Source organism: Hesperophylax consimilis, chromosome 7, assembly GCF_061612785.1.
Source record: "Hesperophylax consimilis isolate HC1 chromosome 7, BYU_Hcon_1.0, whole genome shotgun sequence".
Lineage (NCBI taxonomy): Eukaryota > Metazoa > Arthropoda > Insecta > Trichoptera > Limnephilidae > Hesperophylax > Hesperophylax consimilis.
In genome coordinates, this window is record NC_142842.1 from 2,790,483 (window position 1) to 2,807,045 (window position 16,563).

The 16,563-nt window shown below is 32.6% G+C and overlaps 1 protein-coding gene across 1 annotated transcript; it reads left to right on the forward strand.

Moving 5' to 3' along the window:
- The first annotated feature begins 8,915 nt into the window (after positions 1 to 8,915).
- LOC149422154 (uncharacterized) lies at positions 8,916 to 15,538 on the forward strand. The gene is made up of 3 exons (XM_089633629.1): positions 8,916 to 8,932; positions 9,891 to 10,102; positions 15,319 to 15,538. Exons 1-3 carry the CDS (start codon positions 8,926 to 8,928, stop codon positions 15,472 to 15,474), a joined length of 375 nt encoding a protein of 124 aa, XP_089489755.1. The 5' UTR covers positions 8,916 to 8,925; the 3' UTR covers positions 15,475 to 15,538.
- Positions 15,539 to 16,563: the final 1,025 nt, after the last annotated feature.

Here is a 16,563-nt window from a genome sequence, read left to right on the forward strand (position 1 = left end):
TGGCTCCAGACGGGAGCAGTTGGGACTCTTGTGCGGTAATACTGTAAAAAAAAAAAAAAAAAAGTATATATGTCTATTTCTGAAATTTGAAAGCTTATTTCGTTGATGAACGGTATAAATTTTCCTTGTTGTTAATTTTCCTACACATTCAGAAAACCTCCATTTATTTGGATTCTATTGCAAAGCGGAAATACAAACAATTTCATATCATCGTCTTTAAGAAATATAAAGGTCAATATGTGAGTCCCGGTGGGTTAAAAAAACAGTTTACTGCATCATTTTTTTGTGTAGAATTACCGTTACCTATTGAATTTCAATAGAAATCACTGTTCAAACTCTCCACACTTTTCAAATAAAACAATTCATTGTAGAGAAAAATGTTGTTCATCCGACATCGACGGTTCCACATTACTTTTGCCATGTTCAATTTTAAGTATCAATTAATCACATTTCTGATTATTCTTGATTTTCGTGGCCATGATACAGGGTGTTTGTTTTTATTAATTGTTTTTTTTAATGTTCTGTATTTTTCAATCTATATCGATGTATTGTCAATACTGATTGCTGATGCAAAGATTACATTGTGTATGTTTGCATTTGACTGAGTGTGAGATTCTGCTTGGTTATAGACATTTTGTCAGGATATTTTTATTAGTCACCATAATTATCATCGCCAGCTACGTGGGTCCAATGTTGGATGAAAGCCTCGTCTTTGGTTTGGCTTTCTCTGGTCATCTTGAACGTTACACCCCATTCGTGTATGAAAAATTAAACAAATTATATTTTTGAATCTACTAAATTATAAATCATTCTGTTGGTACTATTTCTTTATAGCCAGAATGTATTTGCTCTTCCTACAAAACCACAATGAAACAAATGGGTTTTGTTATTTGAGTGATGGGTGGTTGATAGCTACGTGGTGTTTTGTTGTTGTTTTAGGATAAACGTGACGTATGTTTTAATCTACGCATTTATAGATGGTGTTAATTTAATTACTTTATGAAAATACACTTTTCACAAGTTGTCCTTAAAAATAATAAGTGCATTATTTGTGTGCGCTTGTACACACGCAGTATGAATATGAATAAGTTATAAAAACTCAATTCTTTCAAAAAAGGCATACAAATACAATATTAGATTGAATTACCGATACAAAATTGTTTTTGTGTGACTTTCTTGAGAGAATTGATTTTTTATGTAGACAAAACTTTTTATTCATATTCGTATCGCGTATTCCTTTTTGGAAACATGATTTTTCTGACAGTGGATTATTAGCGAACGGTTTATATTTTTTGCAGAATATCTACAACAGGTAGCGACGAGAGCCACCGCTCAGAAAAGTGTGTAAATCTCTTGTCATTATTATACATAAAGGACAAAATAAAAAGGGTAGAGGATAAGGATAAGCATTGTTGCTAATCACATAAAAAAACAATATAATCAATACAATATAAAAGCATTTGCTAGTGTATGAAAAAAATAGGTATACAAAAAGGTATTTTTGATAGGTTGTTATTTTATTTAAAATCGAAATAAAAATAACCTGAATTACAATACAACCAACCATCTGTTAAAATCTTCGCTTACTAAAATTGTAGATACGTGTGGAAAATTACTTTCACATTGCCAAGTTGAAGCTTCGAAAAATGGTTTGGGTCTTGGCTACATACATTTAGAAGGAAATATAAATAAACTTCGTCGTCTAATGACGAAGAACCTTCCAACGACCATAATTTGTATTTGTGGTATTTGGTGTAAGTTAGTATCAAAACCAACAGGTGCCGCCACAATATTAAAAATGGCTTCTAGTTTTATCAATCTGAACCATTTCCTATCATGTCCATTGGTTTGTGGGCCCATCCGTCGCTGTTTACTTTCTATGTGTTTTCATTTAAAGATCTTCCTTTCCATGATCTTGAATGTTAAACCCTTGAAGTGCCGACCTTCCACCACTTCTTAGTGCGCCAGGGTAAAATGCCAATCGCCTAACGTACGCTGGACAGTATTTTCTTAATAAATTTCTTGATTTTTTGCAAAATTATGATTTTGTAAACTGTATCGTTTTATCAGATATATTTTTAATGTATTTAATAAAAAAGGGTATACATGGCATAATGTATTTCCCCGGGATGGCTAATTATATTCAGAGAAATGGTTTTTTGTCTCTCTAATGTTACTTATAGTATTTTATACAGAAATATTCTAGGTTTTTATTATGTATTTTCTTTAAAGCGAAATAAGTGAAATTAACAATACAAATAAATTATAAGAGACTTTCTTAAAAATAAATACTTCATATAATATACCTTTGAAAAACGGAAATATTTTTACTTTCACGAATACTAAATTTTAATGTCGAAATTAATACGTATTTTTACTTTTAGATACGATTTTCTAGAATTAACACATGAATGTACCAGGCGAGTAAAAAAATATTTTTGTGTGCCTTATGTTACAAAATACAATAAAACCGGGGAAAGTGCGGTGAACTATTAGGGAATCCACGGTGGATTCGTAGGCACACTACGGATACAAACGTCTGAAATCCACGGTGGATTCGTAGGCACACTACGGATACAGAAGTCAAAAATCCACGGAGGATTTCTTGGCACACTGTGGTTTAAATCGCCTTTTATCTTGTTGTGATTGTACCATTTCTTGGACAATGCTAATAATTACCTTAGTTGTTATCTTACGGTTTCATATTGTAAATGTTTTTAATAATCTTAATATAATACGAGAAAATAAAAGAATATTATATTTGTACGTGCAATATCAAAGCGTAAATTGCTTTAAATTGACGTATTAGTTTATTCTAGGAATTTCTAGAGAAGATGTCCATCTTTTACATTGATGTCTCGTTCCATGTCGGATCATTTCTTTATTTTATCTCTTCACATTAATGTTTGTTAAACATTGTGAAAATAGTGCTAAAATGTCATACATATTGCCCATATACATATGGGTACGTGTACACATTACCCATATTGTTAAATTGTCTATACATTACACATATTGTTCATCGTTTATAGATCACCCATATTGTTACATTTATTTAAACATATTTTTACATTTTTTTTTTTTTATTATTTTAATATTAATACATTTTAGTTACATTAATACATACATATTTTGCAATATATCATATTTAGGTACATAGTTAGTCATGTATACCTTATCAGAAAAGAGGAGCTCTTGTGCCTGATAAGGGAGCCACGATTCTTACTTAGATTCAATGTTATGTGTAAGATATAAATATAATATATATATATATATATATACATATTTTTTTTAATATAAATTTTTTTGGAAAAAAAGTTTGATTTTATTTATTTGTTCTTGTTGGTTCGTAATACAGCGCAATTCGGAAGGGAGATTATTGTAGTTTTTTATGGCTTGGTAAATATAATGGTTTTGCATTTGAGTTGTTTTAAAGATTGGCGTAATAAATTGATTTCCATTTCTCATCAGTTTGTAAAATTCTTGATATTCTGTGTTATTTTTTTCTTTACACATTTTTATAATTGAAGTTTGCTTAAATATATCATCATTGTTTCATTGTTTATACATTATCCATATTGTTACATTGTTAATACATTACCCTTATGGTTACATTGTTTATACATTACACATACTGCGCTAATTAATAATTAATATTATTAATAATTAATATTGCACTGTAATTTTTAGTGGGCTTTATGAAACTAAAGAATGCTTTACGTTTCCTATATTTGCCATATTACCTAAAGTTTTTATTGACTTTTCACGGTTAGATTAACCGTGATTTGCATTCATATTTTATATATTCTAGTACAATGAGTAAAATAGTACAATGGTTACAGTGATGAAACAGTACATGTATTAAATATTCCTATGTTTCCTCATAATGTCTGATGTGTGGTATGTATATATAGTAATATTCCTATATGTTTCCTTGTAATGTCTGATGTGTGGTATGTAAACTTAGTAATATTCCTATTTATATTTCCTTGTAACGTATGATGTGTGCTATGTATATTTAGTAATCTTCCTATATGTTTCCTTGTAATGTCTGTTGTGTGGTATGTATTTTTAGTTATTTTCGGGTATCATGTGTGTAATGAGTAGGTGTGTGTGTATGTATATATGTGTGAGTATATATATATAATGTATTTCTTATATATCTATATATGATATGATATGATGCTATTTTAGATTTGGGCTGTGAATCTGAAGAATGTCGATCTTTGAGTTTAGACAAATACTATAGAATATATGAAGAGCACGGGCGAATCAGATGCTGCATTTGAGGCCCCTACAAACAAAGACGGAAGTGTCCACTTTGTTAAATTGTTGGCAATCTAAAAAAAACGTTTAATCAGTCCGTTATTCATCAATATGCAAGGAAATTTTAATAATATGATAGTAAACTGGTTTAAGAATACTATTTTAAATCATCTATGTATCTAAATGCCCCAGTTTCTTTAAAAAATGAATTTTTTTGATGGACACTTCCGTTTTTGTTTCAATCATTTTGACCATCTTGGACACTTGCTGTTTTGTTTCACAAACAGTTGGAAACTGCCGGTTTTGATGTAAATGACAATTTCAAAGATGTTGCAGTCAATGTAAGAAAACAATATTTTTAGGAAGATTTTTTTTATTGAAAAAGTTGCAGTTGAGTTCCTCTTGAAGATATTATTGAAAGTTGATAGGTCACTTCTATCTTAGAAATTTTCATAAATTCTGGATAACAGAAAATAGATTTAAAAAAAGGTAAAATAGATTTAATAAAAGGTAAAAATAGATTTAAAGAAAAGTTAACTAAATTATAAAATAATACAAAAATTAACTAAATCATTAATAAGTCTGACACGATTTCAGCCGATTCCTCATTACATTCTATGTGAACATAATCATCTTCTTCTTCTTGCGGTACAAGCGAAGTAGTTGGACATAATTTCGAGTAGAAATTCAATTCGGGAATATTTCTCCAGTCACCGCCAAAGTGGATATTTAGCAGTTTTGCAACATCTCGTAATATTAAATGATTAACCGAAATTTGATTAGCCTCAATTAAACTGGGATTTATCATTTGCAGTTGAATTCCTCTTGCAGATATTATGGAAAGTTGATAGGTCACATCTATAATTTGTTTCTCCTTTTAAAAGAATAGTAGTTTTATTCTTGTTTCTTTTCAAAATGAACCTTTTCGTCTCCGAAAATCGAGATGCCCATGATGATGTAGGCTTCAGAATAAGTTGCGAACAAATTGTGAACAAATTCAGATAAATCTAAAAATGTCATATTTTGACAATTGCCTACAACATGATGGCGGTTTGCCTTTTTTTCTTGGCGATGTTTGCCTTCCATTTATGCGTTTGTTTGACACGTTTTCTCACTGATTCCGGCGGCAATATATCGGGGAAAGTTTCCATTCTTGGAATATTTGACGTCCACTAACAATAAATGGTTATTTCCACAAAAAATAACAACTTTTCACTACACGATTCACTGACGCTTCCGCACGAGTTTGTATGAATTCAAGTACGGCCGCCATTATGAATAAAGGATCCTGATTGGCTATTTGAAAAACTGCCGCTTTTGTTTCGGAAGGAGGTGGACACTGCCGTATTTGTTACAACAACAAAACTTCAAAGCCAAAATACTATGGTTTAGTGACAATTATATTAAAAACAGATATATTCTCGAAATAGAATGAATCTTTCTCTATAAAACTGCATATTCAACTCATTTTTGACGTTTGGTGGACACTTCCGTCTTTGTTTCTAGGGGCCTTTTGTAATTAACCTTGTGGAATAGCGCTGTTTGTCGTATACGTCTCAAAGGTATGTTAAAAATAATTAGGGACAGAAGTTTGGTACAGTCGATGTTATTGTTTAAAATTATAATGAAATCGACTTTGTTGCAAAGATTGAAATGTACATTCAAAGTTTTTGTTGAATTTGGAGGTAAGATATTTTATAAATTTGTTCTGATTACGTTCTATGCTATCTATGTACAGTTTTTTTTTTGTATTAGGCAATTCACCCTAAAGAGAGTGCTATGTGCCATTAAAGTTAAGGGAGATGGTTATAATTTTATGGGAAATCTATACGGGAATAGGAAATCTCAAATATTGAAGTCATTCAAGTCTATGAACTTGTATAGAACTGAGAAAATGCGAGAATTGTTGAGAGAAAGTAAATAAGGAATACTAAGGGGAGATTGGTGGGTGATTTTTATAAGTAAACGATAAATGCCTTTGAAGGATGAATAGAGTTTATATTGTTGATTCCAAAGCGAGACATATGTCAGTGTATGTCCAACTATTGCGAAATATAACATTACGATTTTACGCGGATTACTGAGCACTTTATCAAGACTGTACAGTACAGGCCTTGGTGCATGATGGATTGTGAAGTGTCGTGTGTACAAGTCAGTGCTGTCGATTCTCGTTGTTACTGCTGATTTGTGTGTTATTTCATTGCAATAAAATTAATAATCAGAGTGATTTGACTAATTTAAACAGCGAAGTCTACTTAGCGACAGCACTGACTTCGTAATTTGGCGGTTAGCCTTGCATTTATCTCAAGTGACGTCACTTGAAGATTTTCCGATAAGATATGTCAACGATTATTTATCATGTGAAGTCACTGATTTTAAAGAAAGCAAATGTCTAAGAAGAAATTACGACAAATAAGTTTTGAAAGAAAAACAATTCTTTGAATTTTAACACTCTTCATGACTACAATAATTATCGCAAAATGATTAATAAGATATGATTATTTTTATCAGCAAATGATTCAGTGGTGTTTTTATCTTTGCCGGCGACAGATTTGTGATACAAAATCATTATTATTCTTTTTTAGATTAATGCTTATCTATTAAATTTCTCAACTGCAAATAATAGAAGGTAAAATGTTGTTTTTATTTTCTTTTTTAAATGTGTTTATTAATGTTTCATGCGGCTCATGAATGTTTTACAGTTTGTATTGACATCAGTGGTGGCTAGTAACTTTTGGGTGTACTAATTATAATTTCGTTTTTTCTATGAAGATTTTCAGGAAATCACCAAACCCAAATTTCTTAAAAATATTCATAAAAAACCCTTTTTCTTTTTTAAATCTTTTAGGACTAAACAACGTCAAAATGTTCGACGCTCACATTTTAATTATTTATGATGAACGTATTACTAGAGTGTCAATTCTTTCTAGATGTATCTCTAGGGATGTAACTTATGTATATTTAAAATTACTAAAAACAGGACTTTACCATGAAATATTTTATGTAAGTCGGTTGGAATCAATTCACGTCCGTTACGCCGGGCCGCGCGCCTAATATTGTTTTTGTTATTGTTCTTCATCACTTATGTCGTATAGATTCCAACTTTATTTTAGAGATTTTTTTCTACGCACGGCTGCTTCACTTACGTCGTATAGATTCCCACTTTATTTTAGAGATTTTTTTCTGCGCACAGCTGCTTCACTTACGTCGTATAGATTTCCACTTTATTTTAGAGATTTTTTTTCTGCGCACGGCTGCTTCACTTACGTCGTATAGATTCCTACTTTATTTTAGAGATTTTTTTCTGCGCACAGCTGCTTCACTTACGTAAATAATATAAAACTGCGGTAAATTTTTCAAGAGTTTCTGTTCTTTTCGCACAAGAGTTTCGCGGAGTCATCTTTCAAATAAATGAAAACTATGAGAAAAGCTGAAATCGACTAAGACGTTATGCAGCGTTTCAAGATTGGTATTTTAGCTATCAATAAATTATATAATTGGTTACATTTTATTAATTATTTTTTAATAATTTTTTTGTCAAAACCCCGAAAAATACTTATTTTCAAAAGAACATAAACAATAGTAAGCATTCAAAAAGAAGATACAAATGTTAGAAGTAGCGCACAAATATTAAAAAACATTGTTAAAATATTTAATAAAATAAAATAGAGTATAACGTGTTTTTAATCATTTTCAAAGCACCCTTTATATTTTTTTTATATCAGGGGAAATTCATACAATTACCGTTGCGTCTCGGCAAATGCATAAAATTATTTTTAAAAATAACATACATATTTTTTTAATAAATTGAAAACTTAAAGTATTCAAGGGAAATATGTTATAAATCGTAGAAATTCGGAATGCGGTGGTTTAAGTCTTTCGACAAAGGTTTGAATCAGTTACTCAAAGAATGAAGCTTTTTCTTACATCATTAAAGAATGTTCTTAAAAAAGACAGGATTTTGTGGTAATTGTAGAAAAATGTTCACGTTCGCCGGGCAGCGCTAGGATTTTTAGTTCTATGTTTGAAGCATTTAAAACATTCTGCGTTTATAAAATACCAAAAGTTTTACTTACAAAATTTTGTGTAAATATCGACAATATTTATTGGTTTGACCAAGTATTTTTTGGATGTTCTTTAATATTTAAGAAAGATAAAAACCACTGGCATTCTTCCAAATTTTCTCCTGTACAATGTGTTTTGTAACTCACCGGGATTGCTCTAGCAAGAAATAAAAATAAAAACCATGTCAGTCAAGCTGTCCGCGAATGAAATGGCCCTCCGGCCAAAAAAATTCATCCTCACTGGTTTAGGACTTAGTCTCGTTTAGACCTTTGCAAAATGGATCATAATAATCATAAAATTACTGTACCTTAATTAGATCAAAGTTCCATCCCAATACAACAGGAGATTTCATATGAGTCCCATATGGAGATTTAATATTCCAAGTTATGTATTAATATACCACAATTTGTGTAGAGTTAAATCTTAACGTCTGAACTTAAAACTTGGCACGTAATAATTAATTTATTATGTACCCTTTTGTTGGTTAAAAAGATAAGGAGAAAACCGTAAAAAGTTCACATTGACTGTCGCCAACTTCTTTATAAATCTTCGATCATTTCGATAAATATGAGTTGTGTTCCAAATACTATCAAAATGCAAGGTGCTTGTAATTATTTTAACGCTTTATTACTACAAAAATGTCATTCTATTTTGCATTAAAAATAGAAGATTTAAATCGTTAATCAAAGATGTGGCACGATAACAAACAGTGGTTTTATAAGTCTGATTGTGTTCATTTTATTAGTTTGGCATACTTTTTATCATCATGCTTGTAGGTCAACAATGTGTAAGATTGCCATGTTTGCAGGTCAACATCGTGTGGGATAGGCTATAGGCACGCTTTTATGTTAACAATGTGGGATATTAGCATGCTTGGATATTAACAATGTGTGTGTGCCATGTTTGCAGGTCAACAACTTGAGGGGTAGGCTATGGGCATGCTTGTACGTATGTTAACAATGTGGGATATTATCATGCTTTGAGGTTAACCATGGGTAAGATTGCAATGTTTACGTGCCAACTAGTGAAGGATATGCAGTGGGTATGCTTGTGAGTTAACAATGTGGGATATTAGCATACTTGGAGGTTAACAATATGTGAGATTGGCTTTCTTGTATGTCAACAGTGTGTGGAAAAGTCAGGCTTGTAAGTTAACAATGTATAAGATAGCCATGTTTGAGATCAACAATGATGTGTGACATTTCCACGTTAGCAGGTCAAAAAGTGCGGGATAGACATGTAATAAAGATCAATAACAACAATTTTTCAAACTTTATTCCATTGATATTTTAGTCAAACAGAAATAAAAGTGAAATAACGTTTAAAAATTGTTTTTATTATACTTTATTAATACGATGGAGTTGTCCACTGAAATGGACAGTTGAAAAAATAGGCGATCTAGAATTTTCGTGTCTGTAGGTCTATAGAATGTGAGATTGTAGGTCATCAATGAGTTAGATGGCAATTTTTATAGGTTAACAATCCAATGAAATAGCAAACTATTTTTTTTTTGTTTTCTATTAACAAGCTTTTAAAGATGTTTGTTTCCTAATTTCCAGGGTTATTAGTCTTCTTGGCCCTCTTGGGTCTGGTGAGTGCCTCAGCTATCAGTCGCGAGGACCCCATCGTGTGTCCGGAACCAGAACCCAATGGAGATGAACTTCCCTTCCCCAACAAGGATGACTGCTCTACCTTCTACGTTTGCTACGGAGGAGATATCCCCAGTCTGATTAACTGCTTCCCCGGACTTTGGTTTAATCCCGATCTTCATGTAAGTTTTTTTCCAGATCGGTTCATCAAATATCAATCTATTGTGTAATCTCTACTTGCGTCGTTCGAATTTATTTTTTGGCTCACATTATGAATATTTTGAATAAAACGGAGATGGTTTACCATAGTTCTCTTGAGCACTCAGGCCATGGGCCCATTGTGCTATCTCCCATTTCACCTCATTACTTACAGTAACTCGGTCTCTTTGATAAAGTTCACCAGGGTTATGATTGGATATTTTACCATGTCCCCTGGTTCCACAATGTGTCTTCTCATTTCCCAGGTATCTGTGCCTGTTTCCAACATGGCGGAACATTGGCACCATAGGTGAATTGAAGTCTAGTCATCCTCTTCACATTTCCTGCTATTTTCCTAATGTTTTCCACTCCTAATAGCTGCATGTGTCTCCTGATGTGGCGATGTCCCATTGGTAGTCCTACTAATTCCCTCATTGAGTTTATATACCATTCTATTATTTCAACACTTGATTCCATTCAACTAAATGACTCACTTGATCGTGTCATGTCTTCCGTGGCGTCACTATTTAAACTACTTCTTCTAACTAAGTAATTGCATCAATGGTCCGAAAGCTTTTCAGTATTTCAACGATTCTAACTAACTGACTGCTGTCGTTTACTTAGCCATAAGTAGAGGGAATGGAACTCTGTCTTGCACACACTCCTCGCTTGTTCACATTCATTCATCTTCTCATATAGGTACAATAATCTACGTGGGGCGTTGCTGAAATTGAATCTTCCATCCACTCGTCTGTCATTATATTCTCCTCTGATTCCTTTATTCAACCTCTCTACCTGTCCGACAAACTAAGGGCCCCTTTCTTAGTCTCGTTTACAATGATTTATATCGGCTTTATTTCGGCTTGACTCTCTTTTCGCATTTATTTTTCATAATAAGATTTTTTTATTTTTTTATTTTTTATTATCAATATAAAGTTTTTTTACAGGTTTTTTTTTCGAAGTCTGTCTCACTAGGATAAACCTGTGTCGAGACAGACGTATTTGATACATGAATTAATGTTAACATATTTTTGGATACATAAAATATTTCATTACATTAAATGACATTGTGAAAAAGATACAATATAATAAATAATAATAATAAATGATACATTTGTTAATCAGCATCTATTTGGAGTACATACTTATGTAGGGATTTTTATAAAATTTTTGATCATGGATCTGTCTTGGCTGATGATCCAAGACTTGATGTCTGTTTTATATTTCAAAAAAAATTCGTTCAGTCTAATGGCTAGTGGGAGAGCATTATATAGCCTTGTTGCAAAATATCTAAAATTTCTCTGGCCAAAAGTTGTTTTAGCGAAAGGGATTTGTAAGAAATTATGTCCTTTGGTTCTAGTATCACGAGCAGTTTGGATATTGTCAAAAGTAGTTTTGTGTTTGAAGAGGTATGTTAGTATGTTTTTGGCATAAAGTTGCCTAATGTCCATAACACAGATTTTCCTAAAGATTTCATCCGAACTGCTTGTGATTGGTAGTTTGAGGATAATCTTTATTATAAGATTTTGATTGGTTTTTCTCACAGACGCATCAGGAATATTTTTCTAGTACGTTTATGATTTAGTTCGTCCTCTGCCAGCTTCAGGTCTTCCTGACAAATTGGGTTTGAGGTTGAGAACAGAAGATCATCGTTGTCTGCTGGTGTCACATCATATAAAATTTCCGACAGTAGAACGATTACCTTTATCAGTAGACAGAATTAAGCACGATATACATGGAGTCCAGAAACAAGGCGGAAACTGGGGAATCCACATCACCAAATTTATTTTTTTCATTTTCGAAGGGATTAAAAAAACTTTTGGAGCCATTTCTACGCTTTGAAGCATTTTAACACAGTTATCGCCGAATATTTACCCCATAGCATTCGATTTTTTTCAAATTTGACCAAATATTCCAACTTCGGACCGATTTACTCGAAAACGATGGACAAAATATTATTATGTAAGTTACTTTAATGGCATTATCATTGTGCCAAATGATTGTTATCATATCTCATGTCTCAGACAGTATTGATAAGCTATTAATTAATTCACTTGACAATGAAGGTTAATCATGTAATGCAACTTTATATAATATCTGTCTACAGTTTTGTCTAAAGTCTAACTCAAAAACAGATTATTTCATTATTTTCCAGGCTTTTCGAAAATTAAAGAAATTATACACAAAATTATAATGGCAAAGGTTAGTAAGATACGGCGATTGATAAACCACCTTCTTTTTATTATCATTTCATTGAAAAACATGTTTTAAACCGAATGTGTCCATTCGCGTGTCCTCGACAAACTTAATCCAGAATTCAAAAAAATAGGATTGTTATTGGTCCTTTATTAGCCATACAAGTAATGTACATAAAAAAAGATAGAGAAGTTGTCATAAATCACGTACAAAATGAGTTAAGTACACTATCACTATACACTTCTTGCACTGTAATCTATAATTTAATGATTTAATCGATTACATTAATTGATATCACAATATTTTGACGGTTTTTTACTATCTTGTTTTCGGGAAATATTATTATTAAAGGTGAGATATGAGGTCTAAAAAATGAGAAAAATGAAATTGCGCAAACTGAAATAACGTCACCACAATAGTTATATTCATTTTTCTATGTTCTGTAAAAAACCCAAACGTGCGTAATAAAGGATTGTTAATTACAAACGTGATTCACAACAAACTGTTCACGTTTATTTTTATAATTATGATAGCAAACTTGCCCACGGAATTATGTTTTTATAATATCCTTATTAAACTCATTTGTACAACTTTCGATATATCATTCATAAATATTTATGTGCACCGTTTATTAGTTCTTTAAAACACCCAATCTGGCGTAATAAGGGTTTGCTAAATACAAACAAGCCTTACCAAACTGCGTATATTTTTATTTTTTTTAATATCAACGAAGTTACTACACATTGCTCTGTAAGTAATTTCAAAGTAACTTAGGTATTTATTTTTTACTCTTGTTTTACTCTTGTAATTATATGCAATTATTGAACTCCTTTGTCAACAGAAATCTCTGTGATAACTTGTATTGTACCTGTTTATATAGTTCATACTCTGTTTATTATGTTATTCACTAAACACTAATGTACACCTGAACAACTTACCTATAAAAATCAATGTATTCGTGTAAAAGCCTTCAAGACGTGAAAAAATAAACAAAAGAGACATTATCAGAACATCCCTAATTCTAGAAGTATTCTAAAACTTCCACCTCCTACCATAACATCCCTTGCAGAAAACAAATATAATTATTAAATATAATTTTTGAAAATGGTTGGCCCCTTGATAAATGGGAGAGTCAAAAGTGCTGCAAAATAATTATTTTACTAGTAGATGATAATAATTTAAGAATCACATTTAAATATTATTATCAATAGACCGGTCGGTGGCTGAGTTGACATCGTGTTTGGGTCCCACCCAGGCGTAGTGTGTTCAAGTCTCCATCACAACACAGGCAACATTTTTCGCTTACTGCGGTGGTAGTAGGAGATTTTCAAATATTGTCAGGTTATTCGTAACCCAGGAATGTTTGTTTTTCTTTAAAAAAAATTTTCAAACACAAAAGAAATTTTGTAAATTTGTTTGCACTTAGTAATATGAATTGACTTGTCAATTTGACTCTCCTAAAATGGGATTCCTTTTTAATATAACTAGGAACCAGTCCGAAAGTTTGTTCATATCTGTAAATAAATTGTGTATTGAAGGGATAAATAAATAAACTTAATAACCTATTATTCAGAAATCTGAGGTTCTCAAACATACATTTTGACTTTTTCCATGGTCAAGGGGTAAAGCTCTCGACAAGCTAGCCGAAGGTCGAGAGTTCAAATCAAAATAAAATTAAAATAAATTTTATTTGATTGATTTGTGTTATATCACAATTAAATAATTTGAAAAAATATAAGGTATATTTGCGGCACGTTCCAGAATGGAAGATACTCTCAGTGTCGCCCTGGTGTAAAACCAACATTTAGAAGTGAAACGTCGCTTGAAATGGCTTCAGCCGTGTTTGGTGACCAGATCTGAATAGCCAGGCACCCCCCACCTTCCTCTTCCTCATCTCCTTCCCCTCCTCCCTACCCTTCAGCCTAACAACATACCCCAGTTCAGGATGCCATAATCTCACTGGCTCCAGACTATTGGGAGCAGTTAGGACTCTTGTGGATATTCACATAATAAAAAAATATAAAACGGTAATTTTAATGGAAGTTTGATCCGGAGTGGAAAACTCCTGTTATCATTGATGAATAATACAATGTAACAGTATAAAATGAATAAAAATCTTAGTTTTACCCCAATTAACAAAATTTTAATCGGTAGACTTTGGTAGAAATATACACGACATGTCATAACACTATTGGATTGCAATAGAAAATGTTAAAATACTAAATTCTGATGGGTTCCACCGATAACACAGTAGTTTAGAGAGATATTAGTTAGATATGATTGATAGATATTGATTTATTTTTGAGATATAGTGCTGTGTTCTTGTTCTTTAGCCAACTTTTCGGACAGCACTACAATGTCATCACGGCAGATGTGCAATCGAAGAATGTGGTGAAGTGTGTGCTTATGTATGTATATGTGATTCCGTTTCGCTAACTTCAATCCTTCAAGAGTTATAAGAAGTACTACAATATACTTTTAAATAGTTTTCAGCGTTTAGTTTTGGCATAGCCGTCAATTACCGGATACCAAGAACTATTGAGCTTAGCCCCGTCATCTCTATTAATACTAATGGGATTACTATGAATTTCAAATGCGTCCAAAAGTAGGCGTGCTCTAAGCGTTTTGGGTATTTCCAGGAGGAACAAATCCAAAGTTATGGCCAGTTTCAAATAAATGCTCGGCAATTGACGATTTGTCAGGGTGGCCGAGTTTACATGATCGAAAGTGTTTTGATATCCTTTTGGAGATTGTCCATTTTCTCCGGCCCACACAAATCTTGTCACATCAGAAACAGCTGAGATTATAAACTCCATCTGTCTCATGATGAAACTTGTTTTCTTGGAACGTTGACCAAAGAAGGTGGTAGCGCAATACGGCACAATACCCCAAAAATAAATCACTACAAAAGTTGTTAGATTATAAAATAACATGAATTCAAGGTTTTAGAGAGAAACTTTATCCACCTATCATACGTTAATTAAAATTGTATTTTAATTTCCAGGTTTGTGACTGGCCCGATAACATTCCTGAGGGAGTCTGCATTCCCCCAGTCATCGAAAGCACTGAAGAGTCAGTAAGCACTACTCTAGAACCAGAGACCACCCCTGGCATTAGTGTACCTGAACCTGACACTACCCCTGTAGTAGAAGCCTACTAGATAAATGTACTAACTACTAACAAAAACTGCTGATAAATACAAAAATATTAAAAATAACATATTTTTTAAAAGACTGCTGAAACTGATTTATTATTAACCACCAAAGAACTTATGTTCCAAAAACACTATTTTATAAGCATCGAGAATAATAATAAATCAACGAAGAACAATACTTATGAACACGAATCTGGTTATTTTGAATGGAATGTTTTCGGTTGGTTTAATTTTTCCCTTTAAACGCCGATTTTAGGTGCGTTTCAGCTTGCCAATAAATTTCAATATGCTGACAAGCTTAACAACATGATAGTCATCCTTTTCTGATAATCATAATGTGTTTAAAGGTTGAAACGTACTTAGAATCGGCATTTAATGGGAATCTTTAAGTGACAAACAACAGAATGGCGACAACAGAGTGGCCGTTTTACGACTTTGTCACGACTGGGACAAGACTATCATTTTCAAAAACCTGCGAAGAACCTAACATCACAATTTGTTGAAAAACCCCAGCAAGTAAATATAGTTGACACGTAACCTTTTTGTCAATTATATTTACTTGCTTGGCTTGACGGCCTCCGTGGTAGAGAGGTAAGGATACGACTAGCAAGCTGGAGGTCTTGGAGGTTCCAGAGTAGAAGATACTCTCAGTATCTCCTTGGTGTACGACCACCATTCAGAATAGATTCAGATTCTGAAATGGCTTCCAGATCTGAATATCCAAGTACTTCCCCACCTTCCTCCTCCACATCTCCTTCCTCTCCCCATCACCTTTGCCTAAAACTTACCCCAATTGGGGATGCCATAGTATAACTGTCTCCAGACTGTTGAGAGCAGTTGGGACTCTTGTGCGGTTTCCCATGAAAAAGCAGGTATATATAATAGTAGGTATAGTATAGTATAGTACACGGGTGCGATATAGAAGGAAGACCCTTTGTGACCATTTTTTTTTATCTATCACTATTATTTTTTAGGTTAGTTATGCCGTGTTGCGCTTCCTCCTTCTTAAGCCAACATTTCAAACATTTTCCCTGTTGACGGACACTGTAACGCTATCCGAAACGTTGGCTAAAGAAAGAGGAAGTGTATTTAAAT